General features: G+C 37.7%; 1 protein-coding gene across 1 annotated transcript in view; it reads right to left on the reverse strand.

Moving 5' to 3' along the window:
• Positions 1-20,987, reverse strand: part of LOC103920881 (chromosome unknown open reading frame, human C10orf11) — a 310,404-nt gene that overhangs the window by 99,067 nt on the left and 190,350 nt on the right. The window contains exon 5 of the mRNA XM_009328738.1: positions 12,427-12,511. Coding sequence (XP_009327013.1) covers positions 12,427-12,511 — 85 coding nt within the window. The remainder of the gene's footprint in view (positions 1-12,426; positions 12,512-20,987) is intronic.

Consider the following 20,987-nt stretch of genomic DNA (forward strand, 5'->3'; position numbering starts at 1 on the left):
GCTTGTGACTTTTCTTACATGGATCTCCCACTCTGTGCATTTCTAGCCACCGTATCGGCCACAGCAAGCTGGCATCTATTCTCACCGACCAAGTCACCACTAGAACTGTTTCAAGTTTTCTTTGTGCTCTGCAGAACATACCTGCACTTTGCATTTTTTTCTTTATTTATTTACAAAACTGCAATTCATATTTTAGCTTCTCATGAGAACTTTTTCTGCCTGAATGATGTTTCCTGTATCTCCCAAATGAATGCCATTTACAAGTCTTGCAATCTATTTTAACTAGTTCGCGTTGTCCAGATCTAAAGAGCTATCTTCCTTAAACATGCAGACAGCAGAAAAAAAGCACATAAGGGTTGGCAGAATAAGAGAATTCACAGACCTTAACAATATTTCAAGCTCTCTCTCCTTTGTAGCATCTCTTGATGTTCTAATTCTGCTCATTTGTGGCACCACTGAATAAAACCATTATACTCCTTTATTGCAAACAGTTTTTTCAACACAAAAAATAATTTAGCTGACAGCTTCTCTTTCACTTAATTATTAAACTCACCGTGGTAAAGGGATTACTTTTTATAATGACAAAGTGGAACAAAAGTGAAAAGAAAGCAGCGCGATGATTAACAGTTAGGAGAGGGACTCCTTCAGCTATACTCCACGTGTCTACTGTCATTGTTATCTAGCATCAGATTACAGGACAGAGGCAAACTCTACATCCACAATTAGCAGCTGAGTGGATGTCTACATATCTCTTTTTTACCTTACTGCAGTTTCACCCGGTATTTCTTTTTCTTGACACATCATGTACTTTACATCGGTAATGGTTGGCATTAGACAGCACCAAATTGCTTCTGAATGACCTGATAGCTTATATTTAATATATTTATTGTAAAGTTGCTCTCTTTTTCCCCCCTCATGGAATTTATCATTCACTGCCTTTAAGAAGGAGACAATGTGCCAATTTAATTAATTGCGTGGGTTTGGGAGGGGCAGTGGGGTGAGCTTGGGTGGAGGTGCCAACCTTCTTGCTTTAAGATACATTCTGGCTCTTCCATCAGGGCCCAAGGGATTATTTCCATTGAGCCTGCTCCTTTTATTTCATGGAAACAAAAATGACTGTTAAAACAGGCTGCTCCCACTCACAGTTCAGCAAAAATACCATCTGGGAGTTGCCTCCTTCCTGTGAGGAAGAGGTAGAGATGGGATAGATGCAGTTTTTCTAAGCACATCTCTTACTAAATACAGTGCTAAAGCTGCTACAGTTGCCACTATCGCAGCGGCCGGTGGTGAGGAAGCTAAGTCAGTGTGGGGAAATCCAGCACGTTGGCAGGGTACCCCTATAATTTTGGTACACACACATTCTAACTCCACTCAGACCAGACACGAACACTAATTTAGTTCTCTATTAATTGTGAGAAGCCACGTCTACTACTACAAGTGGTTTTGAAAGACCTAACTCGGGCCATGTGCTCTTTCCACCTCTCTGTATGTGACCCAACGCTGAGCAAAAGTAGAAGAAAACAAATTCAGGGATTGCGGTCTTGCTTGGTCTTTAAGTAGACATCACAAGGGTTGCTTGCACCCCTCTCTGTATAGCATTCCTGTGAAAGGACTCTTGTTCGCTAGCCTTCCATTTTTTCAGCCTGCTGTGCTAAATATCATCATTACCTTTGGTAGACATTCTAACAGAACTGCAATACAAATCTGTTTCACTTGAGAAGCAAGGTCTACGGTTCCTTAGGTTTTATAACATAGCGCTTAGCACAAATTCGCTGAATTTTTCCAGTGCTTCACTATGTGATTTTAGGAGTCTATTTCCCCCAGTGGCACGCAAGTACTAAAATTGCACTGCATTGCATTTTGCTCTCAGTAGGTGGGAAAGTGCATACTCAATGGGTTATTCTCCATCCTTTATTTCAGTTTTATGCAGCCACAGGTGGGGGGTCTTTCAGGTGGTTGCCTAGGTTTACTAGGCACTTCAGAGTCATAGACGGGCTTTCTTAAAAGGGTCTTACAAACCACACCGATGTTGTCAAGCATGCAGTAAAAGAATTTCATCCTGTGTAAATAGAAAGAACTTTCAAAATCTGTCAAACTGTAAAAGGCAACACAATGGATATCAACACAAAAAGGATCAACCATCCTCTATTTGCAAGGGACACAAAACAATTTCACTCGTTTATACTTATTGTTTCCCTGTCTCCGCCCCTTCTTCTCCCCAGGTGTGACACCTCTCCACTCAAGGGCATACAAAGCTAATGAAGGACATCACGGTACTTCCTATCATCTACTTTTCTAGCACTGAGGCTACTAACAGCCCACAAAAATATCACAAAACAGGAAAAAAAGGAAGTTGTCAACCTACTTAACAGTTGCTTTCAGAGCTCTGAAAGGAACTTTGATCAGCAAACGTATCATTAGATCATGAATACAGATATTCATATCCTATAAAATGTTGACAGCTTTCACTTCTTTCATAAGAACACGCAATGAAATCATACAAAGATAGCCCTTTCTTTCCTGCAGGCAGAATTAAAGAAAGGAACCTTCCCCCGCCCCTAGCGCAGCACACACACTGAACGAAGAAATGCAAAATGCATTGCAGCTTTTTGGCTGTTCATAGTTTGGAAGAAACGTACACGTTATAGCAAGATGTGCGCACCGTAAAGAACTAACACGCAAGGGGACAGAATAGTTTCATTGCTATTATGCAGATAGCTGCCCTTCTGACCGTGCAGGAAATTACTTCCCCCTCCCCCCCAGTTTTAAAGTAGGCTTCTACATGTATTCACTATGTGAGAATTGGTACTTTGTTTGTGATGATACCCACGTCCTCTTCATTCAGCTCAGGTTCACCAACCACAGGACAGCGGCCAAGGTCGCACAAGCATCCTATCCTGCTAAGTAGACTAAATCCTCAGAGAAATGCAGCTCAAAATGGAATATCCAAACGATTTTAATCATAAGCAATATGAAGACTCGTGAACAATATTCAGATGCAGTAGTGCTTTCTGTGCGCACGTCATTTTCTTTTTCTCAACAGAGGGTTCAGCTGTTTAGAAACTGAGATGTATGAACTCAAAAATAAGATTCTATGTCCCATATGTTCAAAGGCCTGTATTTGTGCATCCAAAATGGTAGCAGTCCATTAGGCAAATTAGTTTTCATACATAATAATCCTGGTCTGCAGAATATTTTGTGACCATACAGTAATATCTCAAATGACAGCAAGCAGTTTCATCTGCCAAAGCATCAAGAACCTCCTGAAATTTTCCTCAAAAAATGCATTAAATGAAACAATGAAAATTTACATCTTCATTGCAGACTCTAATTTTAATGAGAAAACACCATTTTTCACATTTCCAACATTTGATACATGAACGTTTAGCATGGGGCAGATAATTACTGCCTCTGGAATTAAAACATGCTCATATGACAGGATATTCAAATGGAACATGTACTGTAAAGTTTTTTTCCTTTAACCAACAGTATAAAGCTTTATCCTATCTGTGTACTACAGAACAGTACAGGCTGTATGGAATATAGCAACACATGTCTATATGTTATTAAAAACAGTAAATTCCCATTTAAACAAGGGTTACAATCCGTGCACTAAACACTCATTAATGGTTATGAATCAAAATAAAGGGGGGCTCCTGTAGCAGGTGTGCATATCTATGAATTTCAATGCATTGTAAAACTGTCTGTAGCCAACAGCTTCATCGTTTGGCCTTTCTGAGCTTGGAGACAGGCAATTTTTCATGATTTTACTATTTCTGGCCAAACAAAAAGTTTTTAATTAAATATACCACACGATTCCAGATGTTTGTTTATTTGTTCCAATGAGGCTGTAAAAATGCCTGAATGATAAAATTGGAGGACTCCTGCAAAAACAGGCTAGGCTGGAGTGCTAACTAAACACGGGGCTCTCTCAAGAGACTGCATTTGCACAGCACTGCGTGTGCTTTGAACCTGATTTCTCTGGAAGGGCTGTAATACTGCAGCCCATGACTGGACTTCTTTATTGTGAAAGATTATCAAGCCAAGTGGCAAATTTACTGGACTTTTGTTGTTGTTGTTGTTGTTGTTTAAATTGCCAGTTGCAGACTCATTGCATCATTAGTTCTCCTACATATCTAAAGAAGATTGTAGATAGGTTTATGGGTTTGGATCCCAAGTTTCCACTTATAGAAGCCAATGTTTTCTATGTTTTTCTGCCACTTTATAGTCACGCTGCTTGGAGCTGGAGCATTCTCATGGTTTCTTATTGCCAGCATGACAAAATGAGCTATGTTGTGAAACATCAGACACTTTCTAGTCTACCCAAAAATATGAAGTTACAGTTTTTTCCTCATTAATCATATTCACTCTGATGTGACACTTGCATCGGTGACTAGGGCCTAAGCTGCTAGGTTAGTTTTGGCAAGTAAGGGAAAAGTTGCAATGAAAACCTCAGAAATTATGCGAATAGTGACAAAAATATGGAAAATGGTCAGGTCTTCAACAGTCAGATTGGGGAACGTGCACTGTGGAAAAATGAAAGCCTCCATAACATTTGGAAAAAAACGCTGACAGTTTTGAAAGACTGCCTGGGTCTTAGCCTCCTAATGCCCATTAGATGCAGAATGGGAATTTTGTGACCAATTCCTTAGATATTTAATAAAATTTTAACCTAAATTTGATTACCCACTTAAGTACTCTGTTTTTGTCTTTTGAAGTCTTGCCGCAGAGAAACACCCGTATTTTATTCCCACAGAGACACAGCACTCCAGGAAGTGATCCTCCTAGACCTTACAGCTGGTCAGCTTGGTCACACCCCTTGGGTTCGCTTTCAAACCACAGAACACAGAGAAGGCGCACAAATTAAAATATGCTGTCATCTAAAACCAAATCTTAACTTTTCTGACCATCGAGAAGGACTTTGCACAAAGCTGCAAGTCACTTTATATATCATCCCCAACTCATTCACCCCACCCTAGTTTCACATGACTAGTTGCTCTCATCATTGCAATATATAACAAGATAACAGTACATTTTTATGCCGAAGCTTTAATAATCTACAGTATCCTGACTCAAATCCAACATTCCTTGTATACACAGACAAGAAATTGTTGACCCTGTAAGTGACAAGAACATGAATCCAATGACCCAGAAAATTTATTTCTTGAACCATATTAGTCAAGGTCACACTCAAATCCAACCACAATATATTCCACATTTAGGAAAGCCTTTGTGCTTTACAGAGAAACATGCAGGCGCTGGCAGAGACTATCACTACTGAGCAAGTGAGGTGAATTGGTCCACAAAAGACCACTGCTATTGGTGGTGGGTCTATTACAGTAAACCAATAGATAAGGGCTACATGAGACCTTCCTTAATCTGCTCTTTCATTACTGCCCAGCAATAAACCACGCCACGGCTGAGAGCTGAGTGCATCATGTGTATGTGTACCGGACCTCTCGATTCCTTTGAAAGGCAACATCAGTGACTGTGTGTCTATTCACACAACGGGGACAGATGTCTAATGCATTTGCAGACTCGGGGCAAATACCAATACAGGTGGGCTTCTGTTATCAGATGGAAGTATTTCACGGCAGTAAGCCCTTCTAAGGAAACGTGCCTTCTAGCATTTCTCCCCACCTATGTTGTTTCACTCATCCCTTCTACCTATTCTTCTCCCCCCCAAGAGCAACCACATCAGAAAAACTGAGGAGGCAGTAAACTAGAGTGCAGCTTGGAAGGGAAAAATCACAGTTAGGGGTATGAAATTAGCTGCACCACTGAAGAAACAGACATGGGTCAGTACCGTTCACCTCATCTCCAAGTCTAAGGTTTGGCAGGTCTACAGGCACAAGCAGGGGCCATCCAGCAGTGGCTATGAGAAAGGCCTGGCCTGCTTCTCTCTCAACTGCACCAGAAACAGCTCACAACAGTTCTTTAAACATCTGACATTACCTTCTCACACCTCCAGACTGCAAGGACTCCAGTCCACCTCTGACAGATTTTCTCTTTCGAATCCCTTTAACTAAGAGAAACTAGCTAAGACAGGAAAACATAATCTTTTCTTAACCAAGTCTTTCCTCACTCATCTTTACCATCACCTTGCTTTCCATGCTTCTCCTATGTCTCTCGTACTTCCATTAATGTTCATTTCCCAAACTGAAAAGCTAAGCAAGGCCCTAGAACCCAATTTCTCATTTCATACAGGCATGCCAAATGAGATTTTTTTTCTTCTTTTTTTTTTTTGTCCATAACAGACTCCTTATTTTAGTCTTCTCCCACAGTGCCAAAAGAGGAGGATTTCTACCCACTCCCCTTGGGGCTAAGTCATGAGCACAGCACAACTCACTGTTGGGACATATTTCCTGGCATTAACAGGAAATGTCACAGCTTATTTTTGAGTGTTCCTGCCCCTGGAAAATATGATCTTGTCTGTTCCATGCTACCGTGAATTTGTTTGTTTGTTTTAAGGTTATTCATCTCATGGTCAGAAGATCCTGGCCTAAGAGGTATGCAGTCTATCATTCACCATAACATCGTGCAGCTTAAAAACCATGGTATTTTCAAAGGACATCTCATGTAAACAAAGAAAGAAAATTTCTCACTATTCACAGCATCTCTGCCTGATACAGAACTTCCATATATTGCATCTGCTTGCAGTTCTCTTATTCATTCTATACTTAGTTATGAGACAAGAAAATACTTCTTATATACATATATAGACACCTTTTGTTAAAAAATTGTTTAGGACTCCTTAGATTAACTGAATGATAAAGTACTACCCACAGGTTTTTATTATTATTATTATTCTCTTTTTGGACAGCACACAATGAGCTGCTTTATGCAGATATACAGAAAAATCAATTGATAAGCATAAAGTGCAGTTCACATTAAGAAAACTAACTAATTATGATAAGTTGCTACATAAATTGCTTTGTGACTTTCCCAGCAATCAATTTAAAACTCTAAATAAGCCTCTGGCTTGAAAACACAATGAGTACCTAACAACTGTGTCAATAACAACAGAGAAGACTGCAGTGATAATATAAACAGGATAATTATCTTTCTGGAAGTAAGTTTTTATGCAAACCGATTTCCTTTTCTTTTTATGTTTGTGATTTAAAGACAGCATGGCTTTTCAGAGTGCATGTGTATTGAGTTGAAAGCCTTCAAAAATAAGAACTTTGTGTATTACCATTTATTATTAAGAAGTGTTTGTCAATTTTATAATTTTACTTCAGAGAGTTTAAAGTATTATCTTAAAAGTCTAGACCCAATCCTTGAAGGATCGATAGACATTATTAGTTCCAGATGAACCTGAGAATATTTATTTCTGAAGTATGAGCAGGCTGAGCAAATTGAGGTAGAACAGGTAAATCCCCGGAGGACAGTTTGGGCCTTTCACGCATCACATCAATTATATTACTCCCTCTGGCTCTCCAAAAATTCTACCTTTTTCCTTCAACACCAAATTTTGAAAGTAGTAGGTCTCCTTTGACATCTATAGGATTGTAAATTCCAGCACAAGTGGATGGCGCAATGCTTGCTGTGCATTCTAAAGTACGCTTCTGTCTTGACCTAGTGCATACCTCAACTCCTACAAAGCTAGCAGCTGGCTTTCATGTATGGTACACCCTAAAAATCAGTCAGAATGCATTCTGTATAGTCGTTCGAGTCATTACTGAAAATTGAATATGCCAAACACTCCGAGTACAATAGCACAGTATAATGATCACAGAAAAAAAAACCAGACCACGTTCAGGTGTCTCTCTAACAGATTATATGCCTACATGCTTTTGCTTGCGAAAGTTTGGAAAGATCTTCATTCCAAAACAAATCTTCGGCACACCCCTGTTAGACAAAAAGAGAATCTGAGAGCAGAAGGAACAATTCCCTTTGTTCAAAAATACCTTATAAAATTACCTTCAGAGGGTTAATAGGAAGCTTAAAAATATTCTGTCTCTGGCTTTCTGGGCCTTGCTTCTGAATGCAGTTTGTGACTTTCAAACTCAGATTAGACTGTTTCAGAAAACAAGAAAACGTGTCTGTCAGTTGACTCAAACATTTTGGTAGAATAAATAACAGTTTTTCATTTGGGGACTCATCACTGAAATATAAAATGGGAAAACATAATGTCTGTGCATACCAGCACACTTGGATAATTAACTGAATAGACACCAAAACAGGACAGTGGATTTGTTCAGGAAGTTCTTACAAGCCAGAATAGATTGGAACTATTAAACCTTGGCATAAATCCAAGCTAAGGCTCTAAAAACTACTTACATAAATACAGGCTTAGTTTTTAATGGAAACTGCTGCTTCTTCCTTTTACCAGTAAGCTATGGGGCAGACTTACCACTGGTTGTTCCCAGAAACAAGAGCGCAAGAAAAGGAGTCATTTGTAAAATGTTACTGGAAACCAAATGGCTTTGGCAAATGAATAGGTTTTCAAGTACATCAGGTAATAGACAATGTTATAAAATATCTGTTTATACAAAGGGCATCCAGCACTTTTTTTTAATGGGAAAAGCAGATTTTCATGATAGTCATGATTTAGTAATATTGCTTCTCAAGAGATAGAATGATATATTACTATTTTCCCCACCAACTGGAAAGCACTGTTCTTTTTAGAAGGCAATTTGAGCTTGAATGCTTACACATAACAAAGGAACTTCCTTACCAAAGATGCCCTTACAAAAAAGGAATATACAACCTGAGGGGGGTGGAGGGTGGGGAGCCTTTTTCCACGCATCAAGCAAATTATCCTTAAAATTACATTATTACAATTTTAAAATTTCTTTTTCCATCAATTTCAACTATGTTAAGAATTGAAAGCTCTTTTTTAAGATTTTATATATACCCAGTTAATAAATTGTCGATAAGGAACAGAAGGGTACCTGGGCCATACATACAAACCACTAAAAAAAAAAAAAAAAAAAAAAAGACATAAACAAACACAATTTTTGGAGCAAGTTTCTACTGAACTGCACTACATTTCATTACTTTTGTGCATTGGGAGCATGGCCATTTCTAGTTAAAAACAACAATAAGTAACTTCTTTTTCTTTTTTTCTTCTTAAAGGTAGATAGTTCTGGACAAGCAGAAAGAAAGGTGGGCCCCCATTTTATTTTGTTTCATCAGAAAATTTGAAAACTAGAACCATACAAGCAATGGAATTTAAAAATAAATGAAGCACGTTGTATGACAGGAAAACGTGTCTGTAAACTGACTTGTTTTATCTGGGTAAGAGAATTGTACAAATTTCACACAAGTAAATCACTGGTGTCTAAAACCATATAAAATGAAATACAAAATGCTAGTTTAACAAAGACCAAGGAAAGACCCTTAGGAGTTTGAGATCATTGCTTTGGAATCAAAACAAAAAAAAAAGCTAGCTATAAAATTACCACTTTGGAAGGCTTGCCTAACGGGACAGCAATTAGATCTCATAAAGAATCAAGTCATATTGCTGTCAGGTGCCCAAAACCTGCATCGAAGGCCAGTGTATTTTCTGCTAAAAAATATGAACAGTGGGACCGAGTAAAGGTTCAACTCAGAAAAGTGGGTCTAAGCAACAAAGTGATTTAAGGGAAGACAACTTTCCCAAGATGGGGAGAAAATTTCTAAAGCTTAAAAATGTGTATCCAATATTTATTGCTCTCTTCATGTACTCATATACTCAAGCATCATAACACTTGATATAATATTTACAGTGATTATTCCATATCATTCCACGCTGATGCTGCACTGTCATATGCTGTTTCTGTGGGCTCTGAAAGTGAGAGAGAGACCTTTACAATTCCTGAATATTGTCTATACAAAATATGGAGTCAACCCAAAAAGACCAGATCCTGTCTGGAAATAATATACTGTATGCATGAACATGAAAGCTATAAGATGCATGGTGCGATGCATGCAGAATTATATGCTTTTGCTCTCCCTGCAAAACTCACAGCTAAATAGAGTGAGAAATGTTCAAGTAAAAGTGTACCATTCAAATGCATCCAGCTTGCTCCTGCTCCCCCCTCCCAATCCCCCCAAAATCAATTTACAGCTGTACCAAACCATTTGCCAGAGTTTCAGATTCTGGTAAACACAAGTTCCTCCAGGGACAAATAAGAGCACTCACAAACTTACAGCATTCTTCTTTCCAGTTTGCATTGAAAACTGCCAATATTTACATATGGAACAGCTGATTCAATCATTTTTTACGACACTGAAAGCATTCAGTGAAGAAAAAAATTAAAGATATTCAGAACCTAAAATAGCATGCTTAAGTATTTCATTCTTTTCTTGGAGATTTTTCTATTGACTCCAATTAATCTTTTATGGGCTTGTGAACTTAGAGATTTTTCTTTGTATAAAAGAAGTTGATTGAGTTAATGGGCCCTGCCAGCAGGTTGTTCCAAGCTTTATTTACAACACCTGGAATTTTGGAAAGTCTTCTTAATTATTTCCTTGTGAATATATTTTTTTTATATATATATAAACTTATTGGATCATGCTAACAATGTCTCTTTTAGGGCCAATTTTACCCCTTTTTTGGATGACACTCTCTTCTGCATTCACTTTATTTATAACCGTGCTTAATCATCAAGGAAATTTTCAGCACATGTTTAGCATGCAAAGCAGAATATTTCTGGGAAGAGTAAAGACAGAAGTAGTAAAGAATTATGTGAACAGCTAAGGGTAAAAAGTTGATAATTTGGGGAATATAATTTTCCCCTTTCATAGTAAGAGAGCAGGCATTCTCAAACCCTAGCGAAGACAGTGGTACTTAGAACCTGGTAAGCTCCAGCTCTGAACAGACACCCGTATAGACATATCTGCAATGCCTACTAGAGCCACACAATTGCTTTATTGCAAGAGAAGTCAATCAATACTGCAGGCACACAACTTTTGATGCTTAATGCTACTAGCATTTCTTTTGCCAAGTCAGATTCCAAAAATCAGCCATGAAGCCACACTTCTAATTCACTATCATCTCAATAAACAGATCTGAGGATACCTGGCTTTTAATGGTACTTTTTATGTATTTTTATAGAACTTAGGTATTTACAACATTCTCCTTGTTGTCTTACTAGACTCTAGCCATTTAATCCAACACCAGAAATACAACCTCAAAGCAAATACGCTTACCTGAAAAATCAAAGCCACAACACATCTTGGGAACGGGAGGAACGGGGAGTTGCAGTTATTTTATTTTTTTTTTTTTTTTTTTAAATCTCTGAAGACCAGGTACGTGTTCAAATCCAGGATTTTGGTTTGGTCCTTTCTCTTCAAAAAGTATCAGTTACTACCTGAGCTCATTGTCAGAACACAACGCACTACAGCACTTTCAGGACATCTAATTTCCAGCACACCATATCCATTTACACCAAGAGCAGGATGTAGCTTCACACCCATCTTTAGCCCTGGCACAACAGCAGTGATATAGGCTGCAACAAATTAAGTCTAACCAGTTGCTTTCCTCATCCCCTTCCCACCTGAATCACGGATCCTTGTTCAGTTGCATTGCCTGCCTGATTCTTTCAGAAGGTTTCAAGTAATAAGGCATTCCACTAACGCTGCCTCAATCTTCTGCAGTCCTGCATAATTTGAACATACACTAAAACTAAGCTACCATCAAGTCATAAATGTAAGACTGACTTTGATTCTGGTGCCCTATACAAAACCTGCCTCTATGCAAATGGTTTACGTGATCTGTACAATCTGTAATGTGGGAAATAAGTAAGAGTATTGTTGCTCTGCTTTTAAGCTGAAAAATGCTGCAAGCTTTATAAATGTCTCCTTTTTACAACAAAGGTGAAAGAGCTTGGAATGCACCCTTCCTGACTGCTTCAGTTTTTCACCTGTTCCCTGAACTTTTTGCTCCACAGGTATGCAGAAGGAATTTGAGAATTTGCCCAAGGTGCTTTTTAAGTTCTAAGGATTGGTGGAAAAGGAAATGGAACACTGATCCACCTTTAATGTTGAAAAACAGAGAAGAATCCCTTTTTATTGCAATGAAAATGTGTTAACATTTCAAAATTACAGCCCTAAATTGTTAAACTGCCAAAAAGCTCTCTCTTTACAAATATTAGAAAGTTTACAAATTCTCTCAAAATTACCAATGCTGCATGTAATCATCTACTTAGCAATATTTAAGTACTCTAATCTCTCTACGTTTTTTCTCTCACACACAAAAAAATATCACTGAATGTTATTATCCATAGATTTATTTGCTTTCCCAGTAGACTACCTTTAAATCCTATTTAATACGAGTTAAAATCTGTAGTCTTGACAGGTATGGTTTTCTCATCTAGCGCTTGAACGGCACAGTGTTCTCTGTAAAGTGCCGATGCAGCACCAGCTAATACAGAGAAGGCCTTACAGCAAAGCCTACCACCTTGCAGCAGTTCATACCGAGAAAAGTTTAGTTCGTACCTCTGTGATTGGTGAGGTCTCTGGATCCCGAAGGCAGAGGTGTATAATGCATCTCTGGAGAGGTGGAGGCAGCATCACTGGAGGCCTGTGTGATAAAACAAATATTATCAGTACTCTGAGTGAAAGTCAATGACTACGCAAAGAGGCTGCACCTGCAGGACGAGTTCTATGATGTGGTTACAGGTGCACAGAGTCGCCAGCCATGGAGGATTAATTTGTTTTTGTTAAGGCTGCCGGCAATCCTTCAAGGTAGTTGTACTCACAAGAGTTTACACAATGATATTAGGTATCATTACTAAAAGAATATTTTCATAGAGCTCACAGCTTCGAAATATTACCATCTTTATCAGGAAATCTCTGGGCAATGTTAAAAATGTTCCTCTTGGTGAAACAGATTAATATTTACCTGAAGGAAGTTATGAGCGATTCCATATGTGAGAAAGGAGACAGAAAATAGAAAGGTACCATATTTTTCAGAACTAAGCAAAAACCTGATTCTTCCATTCCACTGTCCTGTGAGCTAAATGAAGGGATCTCTTAAAAATTATAATGCCTATAATGCAAAAAAGTGGACAAGTATATAGAATTGTTAATAATAAACACTTAAAACCCACACCAGAAGTCTAATGCATTTAAAGAAGTAAGTACCAAAAAGACTTGCTCAGAACCCTTAAAAGCAAAACGTTAAGGGAGAAGAGAGGAAACCCAAATCCTTTCCCATAATAAACATGTCAAGATCCTATGATTCCGATTTAAAACGATTAGACTGTGGAGCTATAGTTTGCAATAAACTAATCTTCATCCAGTTGGAGGTTTCATCTGAAGGAAAGAACAATATAAAGCCAAGACAAGCCACATTTACCATCTTGCTTTTTAGTTACAGAGCAGCAGGTTGTGTTGTTAGGAGGAGATATGAAAATAAAGGATCGTGTTGGTGAATATGAATCATCATCACAGTTTTTAAAATTTAGCTTAAGTTAGATGGATTGATATCATGGTAGTGACATGTCCAGTTTCAGGTATAGAGTTTTCTCTGGAGGGTTTACAAACTACCCATTGCAACGTACATAAAAAGATGTTGGGTCTTAATAGAAGACACAAAGGACAGTGTTCACTAAAAGTTACATGATAATTTCTAATAAAAAAGATAAGGCAAATAAAGAGAAGAAATACAAAAGTTAAACTATTTCTTGAATCTCATGATAATTTACTAAAGGGAGTCTTGAGGAAATAATTGCTACCTTCTATGCAGGTTGTTCCTTAATGATATATTGGCATATAAGCTGCAAAAGCCAATCCAAGGAATCCACCTCAACCTTACTTCTTGTTTTGTAATTAATCATATCCTCAAATTTTTTTTTTTTTAATTGAAATGAATTCAAAACCAGATTTACAATGTCTGGCTAAGATGAAAGTGTAAAATAGGGCTATAATGTTTTGGAGAAGAAAAGGCTTAAATACTAATTCAAATCTTAATTGCCAGACTAAACCTGAGAACAACAATCAGAAATCCACAATAATGAAAATTAATCATGGTAATAGTTTGTTAAGGGCTGTAACTTAGAAATCTTCTTTGTCATAGCTGTTGGACTCCTAGATGATAGAACATTAAAATGTTAAGAGGTAAATGGCTGAGTAGATTAGTATACTAAGCCTTTGCTTTTGGAGACCAGCTGTCAATTTCTATGTCAGATCATAGCTATAGTCCCGTTTTTGTCCCTAGCAAAACTCAGGTCATAACTTGAAGATGCATCATGCATCAAAACAAACATCTTAATAGAGACAGGTTTGCCTAACCAGCAAGGGTGCTACTTATTGGATATGAATAAAAATCTAGAAAATCCTGCCTCTGCTTTCTCACCTCCTTTTGAGAGGTAATGTTACGGAGCCAACTCTCACCTTCAGCTGGAATGAATAATCCTTTGACTTTAGCGAACTGTAAACATGCAGCTCAATCTACCCTGGACTATGAAGTATTGGAAATCTTCCCTCTGATGACCAATATGAGCTGAGGGCACGTAACATCTCAGAGGATGAGACAGATGCCCCTAACACCCAGCAATTAACATCTGAAATGAATTCCAAGAACAGGCATCTGTTCACAACTCTCTCTTTTCTTTGGGCCTAGTTGTTCTGGGTAAGACAAGAAGAAAAATGTCACTAACTATTTAACATAAGACTTCATCCCTGTAAATCACTCCAAAAGCTGGAGGAATAAGTGGTCTCATACTGTACACTCTAGATGTTATCTGCCTATTCAAGTGTACTTATTTGGGACTCTGATAATAGTGAAGGTTTCTCTTTGGTACTTTTAATCTCAATTTAGACTGTTGACAGCTTGATGATAGCTTTTCCTAAAATTACTGGAAGAGACTTTGCCTTTTCAGCAATATACCACTGAGTGAGCAAAACTCAAGAGCTTCTAAAAAGGATATTGGAGTGAAGGGGCAATTTAGCTTTATTTCCAATTTTAGGAGAAGCAAGAACAGGAGGGTTTGTTTATTGCTGTTTTGCTGTTATTTTATGTACAGTATATAATTCCCTGTCAAATATAGAACAGTTTTCATTACCTTTGAGCTAAGCATTCAGTTAGAGCAACTTTAATTTTATGGAATATCATCCAGGGTTAGGATTGTTTTTGCACAAACACTGGCTGGAGTCCTGAATCACGTTTCTGAGTAAGCCTGCGCACCAGCAGAAAGACAGCTATTTGTTTTCCCTACCACATACCGACGTTTGGCCCTAAGCTATTTTCCAAAGAGATTTGTATAGATCATATTACTCTTAATATTCACAGGAATATTTTGACAGTGACAGCACTGACATGTGACAGTTATGTCTTCAAGTATTGGTGACATATGCATCAGAAGTTCTTGCTGCAGTGGAAGGTAACTACGAATACAAACAGCTTTGAGGAGAGCCGGTTGAAGTGGGTGGTAGCTTCAGTTGTAGAGGAACAGGTCACCAAATAGCTCACTAAAGAAATTCTAACAGTATTATTACAGGAGAAGCTTCTTGCAAGCATTATAGCAATCCAAATTTTGCGGTCTATCATAGTATGAGGTATAAGAGTTACAAGGCCAATAAAGTTAGACTACCCACAGCCTAAGTTATGCACATAACCAAACATTTGCTAAATTGAGGTATCTCTCTCTTCGTATTACCCTGTAAGTTTTGTCCAAGCTAAGAATTGTTGTACTTGATACTAAATAGACAGACTGTAAAAGAGTACCAGATTTTCAAACCACGTTCATCAAAATTACAGATAGTGTAGAAGCTGCAGTAGGAAAAAAAACAAACCACAACCAACCAAACAAAAAAAACCCAACCAAAAAAAAACCCCAAAACCTAAACTTTGAGTCATTTTAATTGAAGCAATGGTTATTGTTTAGGAAATTTTACTTTCTGTTGATGAGTAAGATGTGGCTTGATATTAGGCTATATTGGCTATAATGGAATAGCATTAATACCCACTGATAGTTAATATTCTTCTATTTGTCACATAGCTTGTATTTGTATCCTAGTATTTCTCTACTAATATTTACCCTTATTTCTAAGGCATGCCACAAATTCTTTACACACCTATACATATGAGTAACTGTAGTAGCCGTTAATGTTTTATACCTGACAAATTTTACCATACAGGAAGAACAGCAGCATGTTGGCACGTTCCTGACAAGGGTTCAATAGATATACAATGCACTTATGGAAAGATGTGGTAAGTAAAATTGTTTCAATACACACATACATACAAAGGAAGATTTCCTTAGCTAAATACATTTAATTCCAAAATATTTTCAGAGGACGTCACAGAGAGAAATCTTACTTTGAACAAGCATCATCCAAAAGAGAGATGGTAGAGTGCGGAATGAGATGTGGTAGCGAAACCCAAAATAATTAAGAAAATATTATTTACTATGGAGCTCAAGACAGACTAAGGATTCTCTTGTGTCTGTTACCTTAGAAAGATTTTAAGTTTGGACTTTCTCCTTTGCAACATGTTTCTCATCTAGTATGGGAATATCTCAGATCTCCAGCATTTCAGAGTGTGACTCATTTCTTTCAGGGAACTGGTGAAGAGGCAAATTTCTTGGGGACAGCATGGTACTCATTCTCTAAGTCTGACCCACAATTATCAAGAAATCTTGTGTTCTGTGATACTGTTGTTTATTTCCATTCATCACAGTTTTAACACTTGTCAAAGTCATCTAGTAAGGTCACAGAGAAATGACCTTAGCAATTTGAAAGCTCGTTGCCTCTCATTTGGTGATTTACATTCAAATAAAAATGGAAAACAATATTGTGACATTGCAGTGATCAGCCCAATGGTACGTATCACATTATCAGACGCAAAACTTGGATTTAGTAACAAAGTATAATTTATTTCAAAAGATTTTTAATACATCCACAGGGAAACTACAATTAAGAATGAAGGAAATCACTGCATTATCCATTTTTAAACTAACAAAAACATTTCTCCAGAAAGGTATATGATTAGTGGGACAATCTGTGGTATAGTTCCAACTTAAAGGATGAGCTCATACTTGCTTTTGAAAAACTTTTCCTTTTATGTAAACAAACAGTAATATTTTCCTGATAAGCTTATTCTGTCTCAAATGCACTTAATGCTTAAAATTAATCATACTTTAACAGATACATGGCTTATTACAATTTTAAGAAATGTCTGCATAAATGTCTACTTAGGCTAAGGACTCATTTTGAATCTCTTGGGCCCACATATCTTCCCCAAGAGACACAATGGCAACAGTCTTCAATAATTCATATCTCTTTGGAAAACTTGCCTAAATATCTGTGTACCAATACGTCAGCATTGTGTCGATTCAACCCCTTTGTAACACTGACGGCAGCGACTCACATGTCTTAACCCATGAGTATATTGGACCATCATGATTTGTTCACATTTGTGATAAAACGTACAGAAACTTTCCACGGAACTCCTCCTCAAGATTTTTTCCCCAAAAATTTTAGACATAACTAACTAGAAATTAATTGTTTACAGATTAAATATATATATAAAGCACGTATAAATGTGTGATGAGGAACATAGTCTGCCTAATAACAGAAAAAGATGTAAATGTATTAATTTTGGATTGCATTTATGGCATGCTTGCAGAGAGTATCAAAACACTACTGTAGAGGGACTGTTTCTTCCCATGAGTTTGCAGAGCACCAAGCACAACGGGGCTTCGATTTCACTGTGAGGTCTTTGAGAGCCTCGCGATAGCAGAAAACGTTACAGGAAGCAACAATACACCAAGTCTTCAACCATTCCATCCTAGGGGATGGTTAGGGAAGAACAACTTCCTTTACAATGTATTTGCTTTTCTATGAACTCAGGAACCGTACAGCCGGTGAAAGAAAGGGATAAAGTGTGAAAGAAGGGATAAAGAAAGAGACTTAAAAATATGCAAAAGCAGGACCTGACGGGACCACTATATACGGCAGGCTACAAAAGGTCTTGCTTTCTTCTCCCTAACCGTGAACTAGCTGAGGGGTCTCAAATGGGCCAGCCCGAGTTGGCGACCGAGCCCAATACACTGTTATGTTCTGGAAAACCAACAGGTGGCATGGCACGCTTACGTGGGAGAGACGGCTTTCCTTGATGAAATGGGATTTCCCAATTCCCCTGCTCCACAGCCAAGCATAGTTAACTACGAGTTTGCAGATGCCTTTACTAAACCTCCAGCATAAATTAGTGTCACTTTAATTAAGGGGGAGAGGAGGAAACAAATGCGTGGTGCTATCACAACTTGCCTGATCTCTTATGGGCTTACTGAGACGACCTCCTAACCCGGCACAGAAACAGTGATTTATTTCAAAATCTGGTTTTAGGCGTTTGACCACGGTACTGAAAAATAGAAGAACATAGCAGACGAGCATTGGACGGAAGGTGGGAAGGAAGGAAAAGTGTATCGCCCACTTTTGTCTCAATCTCACGCCTTAAACTAACTGTGCTTCTCATATTTTGCTGAATGTCACAAAGATCTGAATGACTTCCTTTCATCAGCAGCCGTTTTAAAAAAAATTAAAAATAGTAATTTAACCAGTCCTAGTAAAGAAGACAAACACAATCTGATGACTCTGAACTAATATGCCGTTTTAATTTATTTTTATAAAAGTATCTCATTAGAAAGAATTTCTTAGGGTAATATAGGGAATCTTTTTCCCAAGTTTTTTTTTCTTATTAATAATAAAGAGAATTCATGACATAAGAAAGGAACTTAAGGGCAGGTATTGGTAGGATAAGGGATTTTTTTGGCATGATGCTTCCTTTGCCTACTAATCTAACACTCATAATAATAATTTTTCAAAAAATCATCAGGAGTCTGACCTTCTAAGTTTGTGATGCATAACTTTTAGTATGATGGGGAAGTGAAAAATGCTTTTCTAGTATGCAAACACAAAGTAAAGCTTGAAGGGAAAAAAAAAAGAATAACACTTTGTAACATTTAGAAGAAAATGAAATCAGCCACACACTGGCAACTGGCTCGCAAGAGTCTGGGAATCTAATTAGACTAAAGAAAAGTTTCATTTGTTTAATCCCCGAATCCCACTTTTCAAGGAATAAACCTCCCAATATTTGGATGGTACTAGTAAGGGAACATCCTGTGTAGTATCAGCGTACACTGTACATCTGCTGCATCGAAACAAATTTGTAGAGACCAATGGTTCAAAAATACAAATGGTCTGCTGTTTTTGGCAACCATACACGTTCCTTCAAATACTTTCAGCTGCTGAAGGAAGTAAAGGGGGGACTGTAATTCAGATAAGCCAATCCTCTGAATCATGGTTTGAGAAACAGTAAAATTTAAATGACTCTGCTTTCCAAATTAAATCTCTCTACTAGACATTTCCTTTTTATATTTCTAAACACAAGAATAAACAAAAAATTATCTAATATTTATACCTATGTTAGCAAAAAATGCTGCAACTCATTTCTGACATTTTTAAATTCAATAAATAACACAAGTGTTTCAGCTATAATCAAGAGTGTGACTTTGAACTCAGCAAATATTCATTCCGGACATTTTAGCAGGCTATTTTCATATGTGATGCTATTAATAGAGTAGGCCAAATTATTGTAGTACTGGGACGACAAGGAGAACAGTGATGTTATATTTTGGTTGGCCTTCCAATTCCAATGACCTTTAACAAAAAAAGGCAAGAGAATTTTGCTTATTTAACAGAAGTAGTGGAGCTTAAGAAGATTCAAAGCATTTCAGAATATATTTCCCTTATTCTCCTGTAAAAGAGATTATCACTTCTCACTTGAATTTACTTTACCTTTTGGTTTTCACTTAACGTTAAATTGCAAGGTTGAAAGCAGGGTGCAACTGGATCAAAAATGTAAATGAACATCAGATAATTCTTACGCATTTAGGCTTAATTGAGTGTAATCGATACATCTGGTGTGCAGCCAAATTCAACTATTGTGAAAAGCACCTAATGTATGGACATTATTTTTGGACTACTGAATGCCAGAAAATAATGAGCTGGCATTCAGCTTTGGTGAATCAGACCTTGAATTTTCATCTAAGAGCAGTTTTGAATTATTACTGAAGATAAGGTGTAAATGTGCAAGGGAATTTTATCCATGTTTCTCCCATGAATCATAAATGAGGAAAAAAATTACAGTCTAAATTGCACTTAAAAGGAATAAAGTCTTTTCGTGTCATACATGATTTATCAAAATGATCTCATTTTAAGAGTACTGTGGTGTATCTTGATTAATAACATTAGTAAGCATGATGAATGGCCTCTTTAATGGTAACACAGAATTTATTGGCAAAATCCCTACTTCTACCAAAAAGGGCGGGAAGTAAAACACACAGCAACTAGCAACTTGCAGGAACAGCTTAAGTAAACTCTCTCCTATATATTTTGCCTGTAGAGATCTGTGAAAATTCTTAATTTGAGTTTATACTCGGGTTCATTTTGAAAACAAGTAACAGGTTTTACCTAATGCGGCAGCTAGTGTAACCACTACAAAAGTCACTCTGCAGTTCCCTGCAAAACAAGCTGAACTCTGCATGTACTGTAAGAGGATGTGGTGTATTAAGGTCTTTCAAGAACATCGGCCCCATCCCCTTATGACCTTTTTCAATATCCTCTTCATATTGCTTTAATATCCTAAATGCTTCCCTTCTCCCATTACTCCATCTTCCCCCTCCCCCTGCCCCCTTTTTTTTTAAGCCTGCTCCAGCCTGCCCTAACTAATTTCCTTTTGGGCTGACAGATCAGAGGCCTTCCTACCACTGTTCCTTTTAGACCTGTGAAGCCCTCCTCGTAATCCTGCTGCTTGTCCACAATTAATCTTTCCAGTTGCCACATTATTAACACTACCACCCACAGACAGAGGATGCCTGAGCACGGCTGGACACTCGCTCCCCACTGGAGCATCAAAGTTGTCAATCACACACTAGTCAGAAAGTTGCCTGCTGTCCACATCAGAGGTTTTCATCCTCTCCTACCCGCTGATCAAACATTTTTCTTCAGAAGATTAATTCAAAGTCCCCACCCATTTCCTCCCATATCCTCTT

The sequence above is a fragment of the Pygoscelis adeliae genome, unplaced genomic scaffold (genome assembly GCF_000699105.1).
Source record: "Pygoscelis adeliae isolate BGI_AS28 unplaced genomic scaffold, ASM69910v1 Scaffold16, whole genome shotgun sequence".
In the NCBI taxonomy this organism is placed as follows: Eukaryota; Metazoa; Chordata; class Aves; order Sphenisciformes; family Spheniscidae; genus Pygoscelis; species Pygoscelis adeliae.